The following is a 25,918-nucleotide window of genomic DNA, read 5'->3' as shown; positions in this document are numbered from 1 at the left end:
AAAAATGGAACAATTTTGATAAACTTTTAAATGCATGCTGATATGACAGCTGTCACAATACAAGCTAACAAAATTGTTTTGAATGAAGTTAAAGACAACTAAGCATTACTAGAGCCATCGTACAGAAAAAACTAAACGAACATTTTGGCCAACCCAATATAAGGCATAAATATACATCCTAGCAGTGTCTGCCAAGAGAGCCTAGATGCAATGATACCCTGGTAGCAGGCATCAACAAGCACACCTACACCCTAGACCTCAGTTTGGTATCACTCTCCAATAAAAGGAACAGGGCTCCTTGGAGAGTGAAAGACTCCAGGACTAAGGTAGGGATAATGTAAGACAAGTCTGGTGGAACCAAAAAGTAGGAAGTGTCTCCTTAAAACACCAGGATGGGGGCATGTTGAAAGGACATAAGAATCCAACCAAAACTGCTACCAGTGGCCAAAGCTGGAACAATTTGAGCATCAAAATAAATACTGATAATAATGGCTATAATACAATACTGATAATAATGGCTATAATACAATATTAAGGGGTGGGGAGAGGGGTGGGGGAAAATGGAGACATCTGTACTTAAACAATAAAAAGTTTTTAAAAATACAGTATCAATTATAATAACCTAAAGGATAAAATAAATACCGTTGCATCCATACTGATGTAACTGAATAAATAAATAAATAAATGGGAGAGAAGGGACAACTCTTCTTTATACGAAAATTCTAATTAATAAATGTACAAGAAATGAAGGAAACAGGAAATCACCTTTAGAACACGACAGTAATAATACCACAGGTAAATCTACCCCTGAGTGTTGACTTAGTGAGAGGCTGAAAGAGGAACAAGGTATCTGCACAGTGTGTGGAAATGGATTAACCTTGCCCAAGGTGAGGTATGGCCTTCACTCCAGGCTCCTGAGAATGAATCTCAAGGTCCTTGGAATGTCCTATCTGATAGGTGTGTTTGTTTACCTGTGGGCCCTGTACCACTCCAAGTAGTCTAACAATGTGACTTATGGTGGAGGCCCTGGGGCCCTGCTCAATAGCTGGAGAGCAAGACTCAGGTGAACTCCCCTGGCTGGCAATACCCTGTGTGTTGTCACACAGTGGGAGAAGTTAGCACTGTCCACAACTCCAGGGACAGGTCAACTTGAATCTTCGATCTAGGAACTGTCCTACACCCTGCCATATGCCCCACTTCCTGTGGCTGATTTTGTTCTGTGTTGTTTTATTACTGCAATAAACCATAATCATGAGTTCTGAGCCCTTCTAGAAAATAAGTGAAGCTTTGGCCTTGGAGATCATCAAATGGGCAGAAAAATGAGGGTGCTCTTACAGACCCTCAAGATCTACATACCATCTCAAAATACCTACCTCAAAATAAATATTTATTAATTACAGGAAAAAAATGGTAACTTCACAATGGGAAAACTTGGCAGATAATACCTTAAGCCTGATCAAGGTTAGTATTATCTGTTATATGTTGATTATATGTACCTTGTTAAAATGCAATGAGGATACCTCACTTTGGCTTCAAAAGGTCCGTAACTTCAATCAAACCAAGAGAAAATATCAGACAAATCCAAATGGAGGGACATTCCAAACTAGGGAACTGGCACTCTTCATAGGCATCATGAAAGGAAGGATGTGTTGAGGAACAGACACAGACTGGATAAGGTTAAGGTATCATGACAACAAAATGCAATGCAGGAACAGAAAAGACACTAGGTAGGAAACTGGCCAAATGCAAATAAAGCCTGCAGTCCATGTAATAGAACAGTGGCCATGATCATGAGTTACGTAAATACACTGTGATTGTGGGAGATGCTAATATGAGGGAAGGCTGGGTGAAGGGCATCACAAATGGAGGACACAAATAAGTGACAATACAGATGGAATATTGCCAACAAGAGAAGTATTTAATGGCTGGGGTAGAGTGGAAACACAGTTAGTCCCAAGGGTTTTGGAAAAGGGACTCTGGGCCTGTAGTTTCATTCCTCTATCTCTCAGTTGGTTATACTACTTCAAGAGGGCTTTTCAAAGATGGTATGTGGCTGGCACTTACAGGAAAATTCTCCTGCCTTCAACATATGAAGCTTGAATACTTGGCAGAAAATCTGTAAAATGTTTATCAACAAATGCATAAAAACATTTTGACTACTACTAGAAGATGCTAAGAAACTAGCTCATTATTTCAAAAGGAATGATAGAATATCATCTTTCTGCAATCCCTAATCAATCCAGTCACTACTGGTCATCAACAGCTGCTAACAAAGACATCAGGGACCCCTGGAAGAGCCCTCTACCACCTGGCAAGAGTTTTGCTAACCCCTCTCCTTCAAGAATCAAACTTCAATCAAACCAAGCCTACAGATGTAACTACTAATTTATAGGAAACAGAAGACAGGAACCTGTTAAACTATACTACAGTGACACAATCACAAAATCCACACTGGCCAGATTCTCCAACAAATACACAGAAGAGAGATGGAAGGAGAAGCCTACCAATGCAAAAGAAACTTAAAAAAACATGTCAACCCATAGTCATAAATGAGCATTATTGGGAAGCTGATTCAAACAGTTATAAAAACCATTCAGGGGTCCTGGCTTGTATGACTCAGTGGATTGAGTGACAGCCTGAGAACCAAAGGGTCAACGGTTCAATTCCCAGTCAGGGCACATGCCTGGGTTGCAGGCCAGGTCCCTGGTGGAGGGCACGTGAGAGGCGACCACACATTGATGTTTCTCTCCTTCTCTTTCTCCCTCTCTTCCCCTCTCTCTAAATATAAATAAATCTTTTAAAAAAATTCATGGAATTTGGGACAATTAAAATTTGACCACTTGCTAGATACTGACATTAAGAAAACAGTGTTAATTTTAATGAAGTGATACTAGTATAATTAATATCTGGCTATGTTTTTTCAATGTCCCTATTTATAAAAATGCTGAAGTATTAAAAAAATAAATAAAAATATAAAACCATACCTACAAATGGAACTCCAAAGCAATGCAAAAGATACAACATGTATTATATACCTGAATGTTCGTATTTTTTTCTTCAAGCTGAGCTTACTATTAGGTTAAATAAAGGCATTTGGTTTCCTTCATCAACTGTATCTAATATCTGAATGTCATTCTATAGATCACCAGCACCGTACTTTCTTTTATTATTATCATCTCTAAAAGTCCTATTTGGGCACTCTGTGAACTATGGAGGTAGTAACCCTTGCTCAGTCACAATGAACACTGACATGTACAACATACCTTATAAAGCAATGTTTGCTTCAAAAAAAACCAAAGGAATTATTATCACTTTAAAGAAAAAGCTCTATATTATTAAGAACAGAAGGATAATAAAATTATATTGCTAATCCTCCATACCCCGTGATATTTTAAAAACACATTTTAGATAAATATAAAAGACAAACAAAATGTACAAAATAAAAGCATTAAAAATAATTCACTGTTACCTTTACAAAAGAATTTACCAGTTTCCTTTAAATACTGTGTCCCACTATTCCATTTTTGGGATGGATGAATATATGGAATATACAGATGCATAAGGCCACAAACTAGCAGGTCTTGTTGTGTCTACTTAGTGTTTTTTAAAAAATCAAAAATGTTGCTGACATTTTAAAATTATAAGATTTCAACATAACTCTGAACTAGGTACCCATAATGACTCATGCCACCCAGAGGCTGGCTCCGGACAGCAGTAGCTGTCCTCAGAGTCTTCCCAAAAGCCAAGCTCAAGGGCCAGCAGCCATTTATCATCAGATTTCCAACTCTACTTTTGACACATGGTCTGCTTTGCTCTTTAACTTGCAGCCTACAAGGTAACAAACACTCAAGTTTGTAACCACTAACTTTTACTCAACTTTTTTTTTTTTTAGTTAAATAAAACATGTTCACACTGATGCTAGGAAGGAATTTTGTATCTTTTTTCTTCTTAAATTCACATAAAAACTAAGGAGTTGACGAAAGAGCATTCTGAACATAAAAGTAATACAAAGAAAATAGAAAACATCCATCTTATATATTTCTCCTGTCCCTAATTAAGCCCCAAGCTAACCATCAGAACCCTCACTCCCCCAGCACTGCAGCACACACAGCCTCACCTGCATTGCTCCCAGTTCCTTTCTGCTTTTTTTTCTTGACTAGTTGAATGGCTCGGGAATCAGTTCTTGCTGAGCCCCCACTTTCCTGAGATCAAAGAAAAATGTGTCAGTCACTTGACCGAAACAGCAAAGGGAGGGTAGCAAGGAACTACTGAAATGTAGTAATTCTGCTTCCTGAACAGAGTGAAGTCTAAATACTCTTTGAGAATCTCCAGCAAAGGCTCACTGAGAATCAAACACTATATACAATTATAGTGATAGCTAAATAAAATCAGAGTTGGAACAATATACATAATTTTATTACCCAGATATTCAAAGTTTATTCCTCCAAAGTCTAAAACATCAAAATATTTTATACAGAAACTGTTAAAAAATGAATTACATATTTCTCTGCTGTCTGAAACAACCAGTCTTTCCTCAATGATTCAGGATTAATTTACTGCAGCACTTCCCAACATTTTTCAGAGCATGCCACATGATACTTGTATGGCAGAGCTGGAGAGGTCCTATTTCATACACCCACTGCAGAGGCCACTCCTGTGGCAGGTGTTCAACTCAATGTCTTACAGACCAAAACAATAACTGGTTATGAATTCAGGAAGTTTACTGAGGGAGTCAAACAGTAGTACAGTATTTAAATAGGACTTCGGCTGAGTTTGTGAATGTTTTATAAGAAAAACATTTTAATACTTATCACTGCAAAAAAAGAAAGAACCCTAAGCAGCTCATGGCATACCTGTAACCCATTCACCACACACCATCGGTGCTCAGAAAATCGAGGCAGCCCAACGTCACTCAGCTAGCAAGAAAATGAACAAGGGGTCAGGATCAAGGTCATGGTGGCTCTTCCTGCCTCCACCCACAGTTAAGCCTCTGATGATGCAATGGCACCAGAAAACTACTGTTTCCCAAGGCACTGAGGCCCTGCACTCAGGCAGTGACATCCCACAAATCTCTGAGCCTTAGCCATGTCCCCTCCAGGCCCGGGCACCTGCACACCAAGCAACTGCTGTAGCTGCTGAAGCAGAGATTAGCCCCCACAATAAATAAGACACCAGACAAGGCTAAACAGAGATGGAGGTGCTCTCAAAAGATATAAAAGCTGGCTCCATGGTGGATGAATTATCATATCCCTCAAAATTGATCCTAATTCAAAGAATTAAACTTTTTTTAGAAGTTCTGGTAAGATTTAATATTTTGATCAATATCACTATCAAATTTAACCTGTGCCACAAAGAAAAAGACCTGTTTGATCATTTCCATCTGAACCTGAGGAAAGAAATCAGACTTCTCCAAGAATCTTTAAATTATTTTTAAATTACATTAAACATAAAAGTGATATAAAGTATATTAACTGTCAAGCCTCAAAATTGGAGAACTACTCATAACCCTTCAGAAACAAAGGTTCACAAACCACTCCTATTTTCCCCTTAATTCTAATTCTTTAAAGAAAAATGTTTTTCATGAATTTAAAGTTTCCATTAATACTCTAAAGACAGTTGATAACAAGATCCTCCTTACTCTGGTTATTAGTAAGTCTAAGGACTTGTTATTATGTGAAAAGCACAAAGGCAGACTATTTCAACATTATGAAATACTACCAATTTTTTTTTCAGGTAAAGAAACACATTATCAAGTAATCGCAGCATTCAAAATGACTTCAGAAATCATCTAGCCAATCCCCCTCATTTTAGAAATGAGACTTTAAGGTTCAGACAGGTTAAGTGATTTGCTCGAGGTTGTAAAAACTAATTAGTTCTGACTCAGGATCAGAATTCAGATTTCCAAACTGGTAGTCCAGGGCTCCATTCTTTCACAAAGAGTAAGAAATGTCTGTACATAAATGATTAATCCAGAACATCCTCAAAATTGAGTGTAAGGGAAGCGGGCTATATGGCAGTGACTGAATATAGCATTTCATACCAAATAAAAGTTGCCAGTCCCTGCACTGAGCCCTGTGTCTCTCTCAGGACTGTGCTTTTCTGGAGGGCTGGAGAACACAGGCCAGGGCACCTCTCTGCTTTGTTCTTGCTGCCTGACAGCTTCAGGGCCAGGAGGTAAGTCTGGTTCCACTTTGATTGAAGACAGCAATTCTGGGGCACTGGTGTTCCCTGGGAGGTTGCTTGAAGAGGTCAGGGTGGTGGTGTTCACTGCTAAACTGCTGCTGGAAGTCAAAGCCTGTGGGTCCTGACTCAAGTTCTTGACAGGAAGAGCTACCAGACAGCCTAATCCTCCTGCACTTACAGTTTGCATATTATCCATATTGAAGTTGTTTTGCTGAAGAACTGTGGCTGTTGTCCCAAGAACGAGAGGGCTGTCCAGGCTTGGAGGAATGTCATTGTGGGCCACCAAGACCAGTGGGTCCATTGGCCCTAAAGAACTATTATTAGGAAGGTTCCCTCCAAGAGAGGAGCTCACAGAAGTCACATCAATAGTCAGGATTCCAGGGGTCAGTGCCTCATCCGAGGCCCCTGCTGCACTACTACCATCAGCAGGTACATCAGAGAAGAGTACTGCCAGGTCTATGTTGTTGAGCTCACTTTGGCCTGGGCTGCCAAGTTCACTGAGTGGAAGAGAACTCGGAGCTCCTAGCTGAGGGAAGAGATCTGAAAAGGAATAAACGATCCAATTATTTTATGCCCTTAGAAGACTAAGAAGTTGTTTTATTTTTAAAGATTTTATTTACTTTTAGAGAAAGGGGAAGGGAAGGAGAAAAAGAGAAAGAGAAACATCAATGTGTGGTTGTGTCTCATGTGCCGCCTACTAGGGCCTGCTGCTGCAATCCAGGCATGGGCCCTAGACTGGGAATCAAAGCAGTGACCCTTTGGTTTGCAGACCTGCACTCAATCAACTGAGCTACATCACCCAGAAGACTAGTAAGTTTTATTTGTACATAAGATGTTAGGCAACCCATCAACACAACATCTACTGCCTAATTCCTGACCCTGCTGCCTGGCACATCAAAAGCGGTACATTCAATGAAGAAAGCCTGATGACACATAAGGCATTTTGCATATGTTGTCTCAAATCCTAGAGCTGACAGGGATGTCTCCAGATGGAGGAAATAACTTTTTCTAAAATCGCATTAATGGGTAACAGAACTTGAAGCCACTTCTTTTCTGGCTTTAAATTTTGTATACTTTCTGCTGTACAAGAGCTACCCCTGAGAAGACTGTAAAACTTTCCATGGCATCCAAATCTTCCGAAGTCAGACCAAAGGTAAACTCTGGTTCTGAGAATATTTTTGGAATTAGCTTGTATCAGCTCATGTCTCATCAACTCTATGCATCACTGCACAACTAACTGCCACTCCAAAACAGGTCTGAGTCATTTGGGGGTAGTGAAAGGGAAAAAAAATTGGCCGATAGGCCCCAGCTCTAGGGAGTTGTAGAGAACTAGAGATCTGGCCCCCAAGGCACTCTAGAGATGGACTCCCCTCCCCCTACCACCTTTCTATCCCCAGCCTCTAATACTCCCCTGACCCCCTGCTATGATCATCCTGAGGGTACATTCTGTCTGACCATCATTGTGCCTCAGCACCAGGCACAGTGCCTGCTGGCTCTTAAGCAACATTTAAGAATTATAGTACAAACAATTCTAGTAGATCCCTCTTCATTCAGTCTTACTGGTCCCAATACTCTTTAATCATTTAATTATTAGTTATCCAATTAAGTAGTCTAAATAATCAGAATATCCCTGGAGGAATAATGAACACTGCATACTTTTTAAAAATTTCAATGAATATTCAAGTGAGAGGTTTATACACAAGTGCACTCAATCATCCCAAATCTAGAGCCAAACAAGGACCTGATGTTATTCTTAACAAATTCCTACCTGCAACTTCTAGAATGTGCCAGGGCCCAGCCAGATGAAAAAGGCTCTCAGTTCGTGGCTCTACTCCTCCCATACCAAACATTAGCTAATTACTTTCCAATTGTGGACACCAGGGCAGAGTGCCCATTATATTTGCCATGCAAACCTATGAAATAATATACTCTAGACAACCCCCCCCAAAATAAATTTAAAAATAATCAAATTCAGAGTATATATTCTTTAACTGTCATATTACTTCAAAATTTAAATGTAGGATCAATATATTATTGCTTCTTAAGTATCTCTTAGTAATGAAATATTCTGAAAGGAAATGGCAGTGATTCTTTGGAAAAATTAAAAATCAAAACTATCTTTTTTTCAAAACTTTTAAAAAATTCCCTTGACAATTCTGAGGAATCAGCTCCCTATGAAAAAGTTAAGAATAATAATCATGGTGCAAATAGATAGCGATCTGTCCAAAAATTTCCTAGTTAACACTTTATTAATTCCACTTTTACTGGAGACCTGCTATGTATAAGAACCAGATATTCAAAAATCATTAACATTAATTAATAGAGCATCTAGCATTAGGTTACAATCATGGCCTTGTTCCAGCCCTTCTTTGCCTATGTGACCTCTAGCAAATCCTTCTCATTTCCATCTCAGTTTCTTTGTCATTGACAGAGTGGTTAGGAACCCCTATCCCAGGATCGCTGTGAAGAGAAACTCAAAGAGCTAATCCAGGAAAGTTGGTCCACAATAAATGGATGTTCCCAAGCACTTATTTCTCATGAGGCAAGCACTGGGCCAACACCTGGTCATCTACCCACCCCTAACTTGTGGCAGGGAAGAATGACGCAAGTAAGTCAATGTCACATCATAAATGCAGTGCCTGGAAAACAGGCACTACAGAAGCACCTGAGAGGTTCTTATATCCAGAGAACAAACAGTGCTGTTGCTGACTTCTGTATTAGCCAGGCTAGGAAAGGGAAAGCAGCAGAGGCCAGGTGCATGGTATCACAGACCACCAGCTCACAGTTGGGCAGGTAAGTTTTAAAGACCAAGGCAGGAACCTAATCAATCACTGAGGGCCTCTGAACATCAGCATAAGGAACCTGACTGGCCTGTGAGCCAAGGTGACAGCCTCGAACATGAGTCCTCAAGATGCCTACCTAGTGTCTAGAAGGACAATGTCTTTAAATACAAAGCAATCACTGTTACAGCCAAAGGAGGGAAGAAGTGACCAAACTAATGGGATCAGAGAAAGGTACAGGAAGGGCACCAACATTCACTGAACTAAACTACTCATCAAGCCCTATTCTAGACACTTTAACAAAATATTGCAATATGAGAACCACTCAAATTCCATGTTTGAGAGATGGACAAACTAGGGCTGCCAGGCCTATTCCCTGCCCAGGATCGCACAGCTAGGAAGCAACTACACCCCAAGGCTGGTGCTGCCCATCACACATGTGGCAATACGCAGGACCTGGTTAGCTACACACTCAGATAACTCTATAGCTTGCCAGGATTTCACCAGCCAGGACCTACCAGGTGCAGCAACCCCACCATACCCCAAAGAGCAGGATGATGAAAGAATTCCAAGGAGTCAACCATGTGGCCACCCAGACCTCTCAACATCCTGACCTCAAGAGGCAAGATTCTAAGTTCCATGCCACCATGTAACCAAATGAACAAGGCTATCTTGTGGGTCCCTGCCTCTCAGAGAACTGTCATGGTTCCCTCTCTGCCCTCAACAATCTTGTCCACATGCTGAAACAAAATTCTGTTCTCATCTTCAAGGACTTTCCCCAGCAGCGGAATGGAGGAGACAAAAGGGTGTGCTCAAAAAGAACCAATGGGACTTAAAAAGAGCAGCTGAAGAAGATAGAAACAGCATAGGAACAAGGGGGTTCCTAGGTCTCAGGGGGACACAGATTTGGGAGGTATATGCTAGGAAAAGCCAACAAAGTAGAAGACTGAAGGTTCTCTAAGGACGGATCAGAGAAGCTGAGGCAAGAAGTAGCAGGAGAGTCTGAAAGAGGCCACCAGGTCTGGCAGCCATGGTCCCTAGACTACCTCACCACACTAGATTAACTTAACCTAAGACTTAGCCAACTTCTGAGAGAAGCTAAGGAAGGAATGACATGTTTTTGCTTCTCTGAAACAGGCTGACCTTACACATCTTTGTAGCCTTCTAAGACGGACAAAAATCAAGCAGACCTGGGTGCTGGCTGTGCTGCCTGATGACATGTGCCTTCATGCTGTGCTTGGACGTGAACAGTCTATTACAGCTGGAGACCGGGCAACAGCTTTTTGGAGCACCCACATCCTGCAGGTGTTTCTTGGAGTGAATGTAGAGACTGCTACGAGCAGAAAACCTGGCACAGCACCCTGGAACAGAAACAATGATGACTGTTAAATCTGTAGATTACCAAGAAACCAATGCTGACATTTCCTCGTCATATCAGAATCATGCCCATGCTTTGGCTACTGGCCAGAGACATACACTGAAGACCCCTTGAAGTAGCATCACAAGGAATTAAATTTGAAAGTAAACTCTATTTTTAAAAGATTTGAAGTTCCACATCATTTGTGTGTAAGATGTGTGACCCTGGACAAGTTAACTCTGAGGTTATTTCTTCACCCATTACACAGGGTTGCTAGAAAGATTAAGTTAAATTAAGTGCTAACTCCTTAAACATTCAATTGTTAAAAATTTATACTAACCATATCTATTAAGCTACTATTATACAACCACCATAACTGTATGACACTTAAAGTTAGAAGCTATCTCAACAGATCACCAACACCAATTCTTATCATTTTTTTAATTTATTTTTTTAAATTGATTATGCTGTTACAGTTGTTCTATTCCCCCCTTCATTCCCCTCCACCCTGCCCGCCCCATCCCCACCATTACCCTCCTTTAGTTTATGTCCATGTGTCTCAAGTCCTTTAGGTTCTATATTTCCCATGCTATTCTTGGCCCCCCCCATCTATTTTCTATCTACTGTCTATGCTACTTATTTTCTGTACCTTCTCCCCCCATCTCCTCCTCCCACTCCCCTGTTGCTAACCCTCCTTGAGATCTTCATTTCTATGTTTCCACTCCTGATCTAGCTGTTCTTTTAGTTTGCTTTCGTTTTAGGTGTGGTTGTTAATAACTGTGAGCTTGCTGTCCTTTCACTGTTCATGTTTCTTTAACTTCTTTTTCTTAGATAAGTCCCTTTAACATTTCATATAATAAGGGCTTGGTGATGATGAACTCCTTGAATTTGATCTTATCTGAGAAGCACCTTATCTGTCCTTCCATTCTAAATGAAAGTTTTGCTGGATAGAGCAATCTTGGTTGTAGGTCTTTAGATTTCATGACTTGGAATATTTCTTTCCAGCCCCTTCTTGCCTGTAAGGTCTCTTTTGAGAAATCTGCTGACAGTCTGATGGGGACTCCTTTGTAGGTGATTGTCCCCTTAGCTCTTGCTGCTTCTAGGATTCTCTCCTTCATTTTAATTTTGGCTAATGTAATTATGATATGCCTTGGTGTGTTTCTTCTTGAGTCCAACTTTTTTGGTACTCTCTGAGCTTCTTGGATTTCTTGGAAGTCTATTTCCTTTGCCAGATTGGGGAAATTTTCTTTTATTATTTGTTCAAATAATTTTTCCACTGGTGGTTGTGTCTTTCCCCCCTTCTGGTACCCCTATAATTCGGATATTGGAGCGTTTAAAGATGTCCTGGAGGTTCCTAAGACTCTCCTCATTTCTTTGAATTCTTGCTCCTTGACTCTTTTCTGTTTGGCCATTATTTGCTTTCTTCTGGTCCACTCCATTGATTTGAGTCTCAGTTTCCTTTTCATCGCTATGGGTTTCCTGTGGAATTCCATTCATTTCCATTAGTTTAGCCTTCATATGTTTCTCTAATTTGTGGCTATAATCAACCAGATCTGTGAGGATCCTGATGACCAGTGTTTTAAACTGTGCGTCTGAGAGTTTTGCTATTTCTTCGTCGCTTAGATTTATCTCTGGGGCTTTGAGGTCTTCCTGCGACATTTTTTGTCTGTTCTGGCCCTTTAAATGTGAGAAGCGGCGCCTTGGACTCCCAGGTCGCTGGGTTGTGACGCTGTATGTGGGGGCGCGGTCAGAGTGGGGAAATGGCGGCACCCTCTACTGCCGCTTGCCACGGGGACCGCCGGGGCCGGTCCAACCGCCCACTCCCTCGCCTGTCCGCTCGCCCGCAAATAGGCAACCGCAGTCAACACGCAGCACCGCCTCGCCACTGTCTCCTCTGCAGTCGCTCACCCGGTGGGTTGCTCGGTCGCTCACTAGGTCCAATTCTGCGTTTGGAACCCGTGCGTCTGGATTCGCGCGTCTGGATTCCGCGCCTGGGTCTGACCCAGTCCTCCTGTGCAACCCCTCACGAGACGCCGGTTTCGCCCCTTACCGGTCGGGCTGAAGAATTTGTTGTTAACGGACTTCCGAAAAGTTCAATTTTCCGTGTTCTGGTTGTGTTTTCTGATGCTAATATTTAGTTGTCCCTAAACTTGGTTGTGTGAGAAGGCACGGCACATCCACCTATACCTCCATCTTGGCGGAAGTCTCCAGACTGATCCGCTCTTCAGTCACCCTTACAGATGCATAAGTAAGCTCAGCAGAGATCGGCAGAGCCACTCAGCCAAAGCCCACCCTAGATCATCTGAATTCCTATCCACTCATGGGTTAAATACTTTTTGTTTACTGCTGAGATTTCATGGTTGTTTTCCATACAGCATTACTGTGGCCATACTTAATTGGTACATCCCTTTTCTCCCCAAGAAGACCTTATCACAACTCCACAACCAGGTTGCAGCATGTCTGGGAAGTGTTCTGATTCCAATTCTTATCATTTTACCACTGAGAAACTGATGCCCAGACCAAACAAATGGCCCTAAGTCGGGGACGTGAGCAGAACTTGGAACTGCCACTGCTGTACTGACTACTCAACTGCTTAGCCAGTCAGTAAGATTGTAGACCTGCACACAGGTCAGAGGGAAAACTAGAGAGATTAAAAAATATAGCCACCTTCCTTCCACTGTTAGAGGTCTGCACCACAGGGATGGAAGGGGATATGGGGTTCTTGGCAGCTTGTGACCTGGTAGGGACATGTAAACAATCAGATGTCATAACGAAGGGCAGAATAAAACCAGTTCTAGTGCTGTGGCATATGCTGGAAACAGAGGAAGCAGCATACCCCCAGAGAGGTTTGCTGCTTCAGAATATTTCCAGAGAGGATAGAAAAAACGTTTCAGAGGGCAGCTACCATGTGAGGTAACTGGGTCCCAACAAGTGGTAGGGGCCAGCCAAAGCAAAGCACGGGCATCCCGGCCAAGGGAGCTGCCAAGCTAAGGCATGGACGCCATAAAGGGCAGCAATGCTGAGTGGGCAGGTCCTGCTCTGGAGCATGACTATCTCAACTTTAGTTCAGCCCTCTGTAGCATATAGCCTTATTTATCCTTCTGGAATCTCCTTTTTCCTTTCTGTAAAGTAGAAATGACACCAACCTCACAAGAATTATGAGGACTAAGTGTACAATATCAACCTACGGAGTACTCACAGAGTGCCTAACCAAGTAGAAACAATAATCTGTACGCTGTGGAAACTTTCAGGGTGGCGAGAGGGAGCTGCTAGAGTCCAGGGCCAGGAGGCCTATTTTAGGAAAAGAAGCTATAAAGATAGGATATGGCCAGATGAATAAGGGTTTTAGCTGCTTCTGATGAGTTTTGAACTTATATCATTTTCAAACAAAGCTTCAAACTTGTTTTCTAGTCAGGCTCATGCCAGTACATTTGGAAAACAGCATAGAGAGAGCAGATGCTGTAGGTCTCACCCTCAGGCATCTTGTCTACGTTGCCTACTGTGTTCCACCCAGTGCATAGCAATACCCTCTATCTGCCATGTTCCTGACCACTTTTTCCAGCTGGGAGTACTCTCAGCACAGATTTCTGAAGGCAGCTCACAGAGCAGAGGTGCTGAATATACTTTTTAATCAAGCTGCTTTCCCAAAGAACATGTAATTGTTCAAATCAAAGATCAACCACCATGAGGACGTCTGCTACACACTTTTGCCAGCAGTTGAGATTCCATTTTTTAAAATATTTGCTAATTCAACAGGGAACACAATATATTTCATTTTAATTTGTATTTTCTTTGATGACCAGAATGTGACCATTTTTTTCAGTGTTTTAGTGTTATTTCCTATTACACTTTTTCCTATTACAATTATTTTAGTGTAATTAGTGTTATTTCCTAATTACAGCATTAACTGTTGAGACTTATGTCAGTTCTTTACAAATCAAAGATATTAATAAACAGCAACCCACCTTTATACCAAGACACCACACCCAGAAGAAAGGTGAAGCAATCCCATAATGACAAGCTTCCTTCCAAACCTGTAATATCCACAGGCATCTGCTCAGCCTACATCCTCATTTGCATAGTGACCACACAAACATCTACCAATCTTGACTCCCTTGGCTCTGTTGCAGAGACATTTTGCAACATACTAGAGAAACCACCACATGTGTCCTGGAGAAGCTCCCATCCCATATATGCTGTCCTTGGTCCACCATCTGTCCTTCCTTATACATGCTCCCTGCTGATGGCCCTCTATTCTCTCTTCCTCCCCCAGTTACCATGGAAAAAAAGATAGTGCTTGTTTTTAACTTACTATCAAACATCTATAAAAGCAGAGAAAATGGCATAATCAACCAGACTCAAGAATATCAATTCTTTCCCAATGTGAAAACAGGCTCTGAGATCCCTCCACCAAGCTCCCGCCTTCACCACCACTCTTGACAGTCAAGAGCAATTTCAACCAGCAAAGTCCTATCACTCCTCTCTCCATTATCTGCATCGCTCCAGCTCTACGGTAGTCAGCAACTGCCCTTTCCTCTTTCCTTCAACCACCTCTCTAGAAGCATCTCCAGCCTCACCCTAGCCTCCCTCTCAGGTACTACAGCAGAGTTCTGCCCCAGCTACTCCACTGAACCTCAAACCTTGTTTTGTAAGTGAAATAATCCAGTGACCCTGCCTTCCAGAGGAGCCCCCACACATTCCTCACCAACCTGCCACGCCTCAGCACTCAGGACTCCCCTCCTTTTCCAAACATCCTCCTCTCTTGACCTTACAGTCTCCTACTTTCCACCTGAATTTGTGGCAGTCCCCAGGGTTTTGTCCTAGGCTTCCTTGATAATACAAATCATAACAACAGCAATAGGTGATCTTTCCAGATGGTTTATATGTGCCTTAATTAAACTTATTATCTAATTGAACCCTCCTAATAAACCTATGAGGTTTTATTACTGCTTTACAAATGATGAAGAGGCACAGAAAGCTTGAGCTGCTCAACCAAGGTCACAGAGCTACTAAAGGGCAGGCCCTGGACTTGAATCCGGGCAGTCTGGATCTAGCTTTCACACTCTTAATCACTACACTGCCTCTCTTCGATTTACAGTTGACCCTGAAAAATACAGGGGTTAGGTGAGCTGACATCTGCAGTGTCAAAAATCCATGTATGACTACAGCCAGCCCGCCAGGTGCTCATATTCCCAAGCACAGAGTTGACCCTTGAACAACTTGGGTTTGAACTGTGTTGGTCAACTGAATTGCTGTCAACTGCAAAAAATGTACATGTAAGTGGACTCACACAGTTCAAATCCATGTTGTTCAGGGGTCAACCATACACTGTTCTTTGAGAATTACATCCATTTCCATGGCTTACTGGTGTGCTGCCTACCTCACTCCAGACCACCTTCTCACCAAGCCCAGCAGTACAGCCTCCTCCTGCCCTCTGAGGAACTCAATTTGCAAAGTACACAGGTACCTAAAATGCAGCATGTCCAAACCGAACTCTGCTTCCTACAACTACTGCCATTTCCCCCTCCAAACTAAGATACTGACCCCAACTACTGCCTCTCCCACAACCCCCATCTTCCAAATCTGTGATCAAGCACTGTTAATTCTAACTTCTACCTCTCCTGTCTCTGCCTTCCCTTCCTTCCCTCCACCAAACCCCAGCCCAGGCACCAGCAACTGGTTTAAGGAAACCAGACTGAGCCTACACTGAAATTTGATCCCATTGCTGCCCAGCCCCAAGCACTCAAGAGCCTGCTTTTCTACAGCACTGGGAGATCTCCTCACTCTGGTCTTTCTGCCACCCAAACACCTGGCTAACTTTTCCTCACTCTTCTAGCTGATGGAGAGGCCATTCCCATGCCCTACAAACAGTTTGGGTGACCTTCTTTGTGCCTCCATAGGACTCTACATGCCATGCCCTAACTGAGCTCTGATGAAGAGAACTGAATCTTGGTTAGATCACCTGTATTATACTCATTACTTTGTAGGAAACGGTCTTAGCTTCAAATGGGTCTTTATTAACCAGAGAAGTTTGCCTGAGGTCACCAACTTAGGGGAGGGTAGACTCAGGATTCAAACTCACAACTGTAGACTGACCTGGCTCTGCCACCTGCCAGTGCCTCTGCAGCACTACAGTAAGGCCACTACAGCCAAGCCACACTTTTGGTGAATGAATCATACCTTCAGTGTTTTAGAGGAAAAAAAAAAAAAATCCCTGATACCCTTCTAAAAAGCCAGCCTAGCTTTACTACTCTCCAATCGCAGCATGAGTAGCATCCATTTACTAAGTCTATGATATATGCCAGATGACAAAACAAGCATTTTTCAGGTTATTTCACCAAACTGTCACAACAACCAAATTAAACAGGTAACTAACTAGAGTCACAGATCTAGTGAGAGCACTGCAGGGCCAAAAGTCAAACCAGGTCTGATTCTAAAGTCTGTTCTTTCCAATACGTTGCTCCTGAGACAAAGCAGTTATAACTAAAAACCAAGTAAATCTAATGCTACAACTTACACTCCCTTGTCTTTAAGTAACTAAAACTTACCTTTAAACAGCTAAAAATTACAACATCAGCATGGAAACGGTGCTAGTTTATAGCTCAAAGTAACATATTAAAATCTACCTTCCACAGGACACTCAAATGGTTTCGTGCCCAAGTGGGTGATACTGTGGCCTTTCAGATGCTCTGCTCTTGTGAATGACTTCCCACAGCCTTCAACAGGACAGCTAAACCTCCGGTCATCATCGTGTTTCCTGCAAGAACAGAAAAACAGGACACTAATTTCTCACATCACCTGAAGGCACCAAGCCTCAGAGGTGACCCTTTGTTTAAAATTCTGCAAAATATACCAAACTACAAACACTTTGCATTTAAAAAAAATAACCAGTACACTTCAGAAGATCTTAATTGTATCTCTAGTCCACATGGGCATATTTGCAGTTTAGCTACCCTGTAATTAGAGATTCTACTTCAATGACCTAGCTGATTCCAGAGTCAGACACAGAACAATCAGTGCTGCTTTAATCTAGAAACAGCTGATTCCCAATGTATTGATACAGCTACTTCCACTGTTCAGGAATCCTGATAATAAGCAAGCTTTCCAACTCACAGAGGGCAATGATAAGTGTGCACAGAAAATCCACTGCAATGCTAAAAGGTCCTTCTCAAGCCCATGCATAAACACTGTCTTGTCAAGTAAAGTTTTTATATTAAACCCCCCAAACCCTAGCTGTGCAAGCATGGAAAAGCCACCCAACCTCTTGAGTCCCAATGCAAAACAGGGAGAATAAAAACATCAGAGTCAAAGCTGCGAAGACTAAAAGATCTCTTTTACACATGTAAAGTGCTGAGCATCATGATTAGGTAGACTAAACTCTCCAAGGTGATCATTATCACAATGGAAAGTTTATATTGCATGAGGAAAGCTTATTCCACATATTTTCTTAAAAATATAGGGCTGTATATAAAGGGCGCCAATTAAATTTAAAAACAAATTTACACAGAAAAAAAAAACTGACTTTAGGTGATCAGGTTCTCAGTGTTTCTTTTTATAACTTTCTGAATTTTCCAAATTATCTATATTCAGCTGTCTTATAAAAAAATGACATATATTTCATTCATAGGCTTTTGCTACTAAGAAACAATTCATTCATTTTCAAAACTTATAATTCAACCAAAATGCATAGATTACCTTTTGTGCCTCAGGAGTTTAGACATGCTGGTAAAGGTCCAGCCACAACTGTCAGAGTCACAAATAAAAGGTCTTTCACCTTAGGAAAAAAAAAGTTACATCACATAATTATAACTGCAAGCTACTACAAAGACAAATCTTTGGTCCACATGACATTGCATTCTCTAGCTCATTACCTGTATGACTTCTCAGGTGTATTTTCAGGCGGCAGGCTTTGTCATACTGTTTACTGCAGCCAGGAAAGGAGCAGGAAAAGAGCTCCTGTTCTCTGAAGTGGGCACGGTTATGGGAAAACAGAGCACTCACTGTGATGAAGGTCTTCTCACAGCCTGAACAACAAAAACAGACCTGCTCACTGATGTGGCAAAAATCACAGAACACAGCTATACTAGTCACCAACCAGGACACTCACTGCTGGCCTTGACTGAGCAGACAAGGAATAAAATGATTAAGCACCTGTGAAAACTTACTACCATTGACATCTGGCTTTGTAACAGTTAAAGTAAGGGTGGCCAAGGGCAGTCAACAAACTCACACAAGCCACTTGTTTTGATGTGACTTAGAGATGAAGGACCTGATCAAGGAAAGTCCTCCAATCACAACCACCTGTTCCCAGTTCTGTGGCACAGATCTTGCATACATTGTCAACTCAAGTGTCAATGCTGCCAGTGTGAGACCCAAGAAAATCCAATGAGAAAAATTAGACAAGGAACAAGATTTTCTGTTAGGGTTGAGTTGGAACAGCCACAAATCACTGTAGTATCTGAGACTTTTTAACCCCTTGGGTTGATGCTGCATCCTCTACAATTATAAACATCCTCCCTGATATCCTCTGCAACTGGCAGCCCCCAATGCTGTCATCTGGCTTCTCTTTTTCCTTCTGCTCATTTTCTCAGGACTCCCTGCTCTGTCAAAGGCTACTGGCACTACCTTCACTAACATAGTCTTTTCTATCTCCTCCATCTTCAGCCCCAAGTTGAGCCCCAGCCAAAGCAGTGTACCTAAGCAATTCCCAGACTTTCCACACCAATAGTTCTCCTTTGAGAAAAATATTTGGTGCCCAAAGAGGGTGGAAGATATCAGGCTCAGGCTACAAGATGCTTATCAGGTATCCTACTTGCAGCTCTTCTCACAGCCTTTAACATGCTACCATAGTACCTGTAAACCACCCAGCAGATACACACTGCACAGCACCACATATCACACAGAAGTACTGGCCCAAAGAGCCCTGTTCTTCCTGACAACACTGAACTGGGAAAACGTAACCTCTCTAAATGCCTAAAATCATCCTCTTTGTCATCAATCTGCTCTCCAACCCCATGTCCCAATTTGGGGCTTTGGTATAGATGACTACTTCATCAGGTAAATCTGAGCATGCTGTATCTGAAACATTTCTTGGGGTTTCACTGATCCATCTCCTCCTCCTACCCATCTCAAACACTGACACCCCACAGATCATGTAGCTCAGGGGTGCCAAACTCATTTTCACCAGGGGCCACATCAGCTGTGTGGTTACCTCCAAAGTGGCAAATGTAATTTCAACTCCTTAACAGTTAAGGAGTAGTTACATTTATACAGTCCTAAAATTACATTTGGCCATTTGAAGGCAACCACAAGGCTGATTTGGCCCTTGGTGAAAATGAGTTACACATCCCTGATCTAGATCAAAGCCCTCAGAAGACCTGATGCTCTAGAGCTGGGTGGGTCCTTGATTTTTCCTAGTATTATACTCAGAATCATGCTCTCTGTACATTTTACTATAAAATTGTCTTTAAGCCACTTTCAGGTTCCCAGAGTGTGTGACTGAAAAAGGTTTCCAATCAGTGGTCTAAAGCCATGTTCTTCACAAAGAGGGACACACAAAACAATCTACAACATGTGGGGGGGAAAACACTAGAACTTGTTAGCATTTGTTCATTTTACTCTTTCAAAATCCCTATATTTGAGTATATTTTATAACATGTCAACACACTCATGGGGCTCAGGTTAGGTGCATGCTTGCCTTCACTCTCTGCTTGGCCCTCCCACACCTTCCCCACAGCCAGCATCTCCTGCCTTGGCCCCGCATATTTACACACCAGTCAACTTTCCTCAAACCAACTCCTTCCCAGGAAGGAATCTCCTCTTTCTCCCAGGTGGCACTGTGTCTATCCTGGAGGAACTAAATCCACCTATCCACCACCGCAGGCAATCAATATGGAGAAAAAAACACCACTGAATTTTTTCCAATTGCTCAGCTTCAGTTGCTTCATTTGTAAAATGAGGGTAATTTTAAGAACTTCACAAAACTGTGAAGTCCAAAGAAAAGTATAAAGGCACAAAAATCTGTGCTACACCATTTTAGGGTCTTACATCTGACCACTCATCTGTTTTCCTCTGGTACCGAGTGTGTGCCCCATAGATACGAGTATTTCTTTATTTTATTTTATTTTTTTGATTTTATTGATTATGCTATTACAGTTGTTCTATTCCCCCCCTCCATTCCCCTCCCCCCTGCACCCCCCGCCCCCATTTTCCCCCTTTAGTTTATGACCACGTGTCTCAAGTTCTTCAGATTCTATATCGAGTATTTCTAAATGATGACACCAAAGGAAGTAAAGACCTGTCTCACTACAAATCTCTGGAAAGGTGCGTTCTTTCTTTCATTAACCACCAGAAGCACCTTCAGAAAGACCTGCTGTCTCCACCATGGGGAATGACAACTGATTATCTGTAACACTTCCTTCGCTGAAATCTCCGCAGCGATTCACGTGACCTGGGCTGTACGCTACCGTTCCCACCTCTCATACTTGGCCAACTTACTTTAAATCCGGCCCAATCCCAGGCTGGGGCAGGTCTCCGCACGCGCAGTCTAAGTGACCGCAGGCATTTGGACCTGGCTCCCGGCAGCCACCCCGCATCCCGCCCGCAGGCCCCGGTTACCAGGAAAGTCACACTTGTATGGCCGCTCGGGCTCGAAGTGGCTGCGCTGGTGGGAGCTGAGCTTGGCCTGCGTGGGGAAGCGCTCCGTGCACACCTCACACTTGAACAAGTTCTCCTGCTCGTGGCCCTTCATGTGTGCCTTAAGGTTGTACACGGTGGTGAACTTCTTGCTGCAGCCACCCACCGGGCAGCCGAAAGGCCGCAGCTTGTCGTGCGACTGCAGATGTCGCTTGAGTTTATAGGAGGTGGTGAAGGCCCAGCCGCAGCCGTCCAGGGGACACTTGAAGGGTCGTCGGCCCTGGCTGCCTCCATGTGTCAGCAGGTGCACCTTAAGCTGATGCTTTTTGGCGAAGGAAAGCGGGCACTGAGGCTCAGGGCAGCAGTAGCGGAGCGCGCTGGGACCCGGGGGCCCAGAGCGGCCCTCGGCCGGGCTCGCAGACTCCTCGCCTGGCTGTGGGGGCGGGCCCCGGACGGGCCCCCGGGATGGGGGATCCTGCGGTGGCAGCTGAGCAGCAGCCAGCGTGAAGACGCCCCGGTTGAAGCGCACGACCAAGTCCCGGCTGCTAAGGGTGGCTGTGTTCATGAGGGTCGCACCGGGCCCGGGGATGGCAGCCGCACCGCTGGAGCCCTGCTGAGGGCATCCAGCAGAACTCGCGCCAGCGCCAGACTCAGCCTCTCGTCGCCCAGAAGTCTCGGCCGGGGCGCCGCGAGGCACTTCTAGCAGCACCAAGAAGGAGTCGCCGCCATCCTCTAGGGTCGGTGGTCTTGGCCCAGGGTCCGCCGTCGCCGACAGGGCCTCCCATCGCAGTGGTCCGGACCCGTCATCCTCAGGACCACGCAGGAGCAGCAGGTGGCGGCGCGCAGGGCCGGGGCTGGGAGGCGGCCCTGGACTTTGGCGGAGTCGGCCAGAGCCGCCGCCATGTTGGGCTCCACAAGGGGTCTGGGCTGCGAACACCTCCGGGATATCCATCTTGGACCCAGCTGGGGCGCCCTAGTCGCAGCTCTGTGGAAGCACGGTCGGCCCCGCCCAGGCATGCGCAAAGCTGTGCGTCTACTCCAGAGAGTTGGCTCCAAAACCCGGCGTGGAGAGCGGAGCACGGCCCGGAGCCGCGCCTGCGCATGAACTGCGGGGCGATGCGCGTGACGTAAAGAGCATCCCTCCGCGGTCCCGGCGATCTGGTCAGATTCTTTACTTCGAGAGCTGCCCGTTTGATTCTCTACCCTGGAGGGTAGCTAGCCTGACTTAGAGCAGTTCTCTTTCATCTGGGTAGTGGGTTAATAATTGCAGCTGCCCACCTTCACATTCACAAGTATGAGGAAACTAAGGCACAGAAAGCTCGAGTCCATTGCACCACGTTGCACAGGCCTGAATACCTTCAGAAAACTAGCGAAATTGCGAACCGTCCCTGCACTGGCCTCTGGCCAGAGACCTCGCTTGCAGAACCCCAGATCCTTTCCTGGCATCTAGGGCTTCCCTGAGGATAACCCCTGCCTACACTTCCAATTGCATTTCCTAGTAAACTTCACACAATTCACCTGATAGCCCTCAACTCAGCCCTTGCCCTGCCTCTTTTCCCCACCCCTGCACCTTCGGATTCTATCCGAGTCACTCCACTTTTCACGTCTCTGCACCAAAATCCAAACCCCTGTTTCACCCCTGAGTTCATAGGAAAATAACTCCATACCTGGTCCTCAACCTCCATCTACCACTCCCTCCACTCAATCTATTCTATATGGGGCAGACTTTTGTGATCTTACAAAAATGGAAATCTGATTATGCTCTCCTCTGTGCTCCCCATTTCCCTTATGGCCTTTCTGGTATCCCCCCGGAATACACTCCTCTTTGCTCTCGTTTCTCACCACGTTAGCTTTCACTCTATAATCTCACTGTCACCATCTTTTTCCCAGTTTCTCTTACAGGCCAAGCAATTTCAGCCTCAGAGACTTTTCAGAGCTGGTCTTTGATTCCTCTGGGAAGTCTTAGCTGCCCTTCTGAACCAAAGTACACCTTCACCCAGACCCTTATTCTCCAACTCACCTTTTATTTGTTTAGTTTTATAGCTCTTAATTGCAATTGTTCTTATTTGTCTCTTTCCCTATATGTCATTGTCTTGTGTCCCCTTTAGAATGGAAACTCATTGAGTCTAGGAACTGTGTCAGTCCCTTTCACATCTATATGCCCAGAGGCTAGCAGTAAAGACTCTCAGTAAATACATATGAATAGATGAATGTTTTATTATGGAAAGTATTTTAAAAGGAACGTACATCAATGGTACTGAAAAAAGGAAACTTGTTAATATGTATATGTATGAATGTATGCCAAAAATGTATTTTTCCAAGACCAAAGGAGGAAATAATCTTTTCAACAAATGCTACTTACAAAACTGAATATCCACCCGTAAAAAGTAATAATTTGGACCTCCTGCCTCACACCATACATAAAGAGTAATTCAAAACGGATCAAAGACTTAAATGTAAAAGCTAAAACTATCAGAAAAAAACCTAAGTGAAAATCTGTGTGATTTTGGATTAGGAAATAGTTTTGTAACAGGGTGTTCAGCTGAAAGTCCCCCCAAATGGAGAAAACCTCCGTAGCTATCATTTGGGGAGTGAGGGACGTGGAGCAAGGCGAATGAGAGCTATTTTGTATATCTGAAGAACTTGGCTGGTTGTTTTAACTGTTAAAACCTGTGCCTGTGAGGAGCCAGGGAGATGGGTGTAACTCTAACCCATGATGCACTGAAGCAATGTATCTGGACAAGCTTCCTGCACCTGCAAGAGCGGCTTGGAGGCAGTTTCTGTCACACAGGAACACGCTTGCTTGGACTAACAATGGCAGCCAAGAAAGGCAGAAGAAACCAGACTACTGGCAGATGTAACCCAGTATGGGAGGAGTCAGAAATAGGGTTACAGAGGAAAATCCATGCTGGGATTTAAACCCAGGTGCAGCAACATGCTGGGGCTTAACCATATGTTTTGGGAGCAGAGAAGGGGCTCTCTTGACCACACAGCTTAGGAAGCAGGAAAGCAAGATGTAGCTGCCATGTGGAGCTCTCTTTCTTGGCCACTTGGTTTGAAAGGATGCAGAATGATTCCCCAGCCCACCAAGAGGATGTAGTTTGGGATTAAGAGCAAGAGTCTAGGCGAGCTATGGACTTGTATTTCTTTTTCTGAGAGATGGTACCCCTCACTGGTCTGGTTTGGCAAGGACTGTGCATGTGTTTATAGGTGTTTTAAAGGGACTTTGGGATTTAACAGCAACATTCCGCCATTGCTCTAAACCTGTATAACTTTTTAAAATATAGTTCCTTTTCTTTTATCAAACTCTAGCATTGAGAGCCACAATTCCTACCGGCAATTGGTAAAAAGAACCAAGAGCAGAAGACCCCTGGGGAAAAGGGAGTGTTTCTGTAACACTTTCTCAGATATAAAGCCAAAAGTACAAGTAATGAAAGAAACAAATTTGGCTTCCTCAAAATTAAAAACTGTTTTGGGCCCAAATGGGGTGGCTCAGTTGTTTGGAACATCATCTTGTACACCAAAAAGGTTGCTGCTTCCATTCCTGATCAGGACACATACCTAGGTTTAGGTTCAATCCCCCATCAAAGGCAACCAATCAATGTTTCTTTTTCTTTTTCTCTCTGTTTCTCTCTCTCAAATCAATAAAACATATTCTTGGGTGAGGATTTGAAAAACCCTTGGGTCAAAGTATGCCAACAACAAAATGAAAAGACTATACACAGAATGGAAGAGAAATTTGCAAATCATATCTGATAAGGATCAACTATCCAGAATATAGTTTTAAAACTCCTTCAACTCAGCAACAAAAAGACAAACAACCCAATTTGAAAATAGACAAAGTATTTGAATAGGTATTTCTCTGAATAAAAAATACAAATTTCCAATAAGCACCTGAAAAGATGCTCAACATCATTGGTCATTAGGAAAATGCAAATCAAAACCACAAGGAGATGTGCCACTTCACACCCACTAAGATAGTTATAATTTTTTTATGGGAAAGAATGAGTATTGGTGAGGCTGTGAATAAATAAATTGGAGCCCTAATGCATTTTTGGTAGAAATGTTAAATGGTGAAGCCACTGTGGAAAAAATCTTGGCAGCTCTTCAAAAAGTTATGTATAGAATTTCCACGTGACCCAGCAATTCCACTCTTAGGAATAATATACTGAAAAGAAATTAAAACACATCCACACAAAAAAAAACTTGTATGTGAATGTTTAAAGCAGCATTGTTCATAATCTCTGCAATATAAACTGGAAACAACCACCCATCAACTGCCACGGACCAGCTGCAGCAGGGTTCAGGGATTCCCAAAGGTGGGTAAGGAGTTGGCGATGGGTAACAGACGACAACACGCCTCAAAGGACAGTGAAGCTCTGTTCCGTTTATTGCAAGTACAAGCAGGCTTTTATATTTTCATTTTAGGTAGTGATTAACATTTGCAGCATAGCATGATCAGTTAAGCCAAAAAAAAATCAATACAAAGGTAACCAAGAAAAATACAAGAATTTCCATAGTTTCAGTTATGTTAAATGAAAGTTGTTTTGACCAGGAGAGCCATTAATCAGACAATTTGAAATAGCTCTATGTACAAAGTTTGAATGTCTTATTGTTATATTAAAGTTTCTCAGAATTTGTCATGGGGCAAAAGGATATGCTAGATTGAGTGGAGGTTATACAAAATTTATTTTAAGTTCTTTGTGATGTCTAACTTAGCTATCTAGCCTTTTCTGTCTAAAATGTTTCTCTGGGTACTATAAACTGACTCCCTAGTAACTGTTTCTACGTACTTAGTTTGTAATAGCTATTTCTTTGCCTGTCTAATTGATATATATTCTTATTCAAAGTAAAGGAGGGACTATTACTCTAACAACTTTTAGACATTTAGAAGCTATTTCATTAGAGGGGATTTTGTTCTCTGGTCAAGAAATTATTTTGTACAACTTCATTGGAATTATGC

General features: G+C 43.0%; 1 protein-coding gene across 9 annotated transcripts in view; it reads right to left on the bottom strand.

Moving 5' to 3' along the window:
• ZXDC (ZXD family zinc finger C) overlaps positions 1 to 21,980 on the bottom strand; it is a 65,731-nt gene extending 43,751 nt beyond the window's left edge. For 6 of the 9 annotated variants that reach the window (XM_053670326.1, XM_053670327.1, XM_037139845.2 and 3 more), the window contains exons 1-8: positions 20,938 to 21,978; positions 18,192 to 18,344; positions 18,016 to 18,094; positions 16,947 to 17,077; positions 10,154 to 10,324; positions 6,041 to 6,723; positions 4,854 to 4,916; positions 4,118 to 4,202 (exon numbers count right to left, since the gene is read on the bottom strand). In XM_053670326.1, the coding sequence (XP_053526301.1) occupies positions 4,118 to 4,202; positions 4,854 to 4,916; positions 6,041 to 6,723; positions 10,154 to 10,324; positions 16,947 to 17,077; positions 18,016 to 18,094; positions 18,192 to 18,344; positions 20,938 to 21,907 (2,335 nt within the window). In that variant the 5' untranslated portion in view covers positions 21,908 to 21,978. Of the gene's footprint in view, positions 1 to 3; positions 2,117 to 4,117; positions 4,203 to 4,853; positions 4,917 to 6,040; positions 6,724 to 10,153; positions 10,325 to 16,946; positions 17,078 to 18,015; positions 18,095 to 18,191; positions 18,345 to 20,937 lie in introns of those variants that run through there. The other 3 variants (XM_037139844.2, XM_037139841.2, XM_037139842.2) reach the window with 3 other exon arrangements.
• Between the last annotated feature and the right edge of the window lie 3,938 nt (positions 21,981 to 25,918).

This window comes from Artibeus jamaicensis, unplaced genomic scaffold, assembly GCF_021234435.1.
Source record: "Artibeus jamaicensis isolate MK-2021 breed Jamaican fruit bat unplaced genomic scaffold, CSHL_Jam_final contig_558, whole genome shotgun sequence".
In the NCBI taxonomy this organism is placed as follows: domain Eukaryota; kingdom Metazoa; phylum Chordata; class Mammalia; order Chiroptera; family Phyllostomidae; genus Artibeus; species Artibeus jamaicensis.
This window is presented reverse-complemented; position numbering and strand designations above follow the sequence as displayed.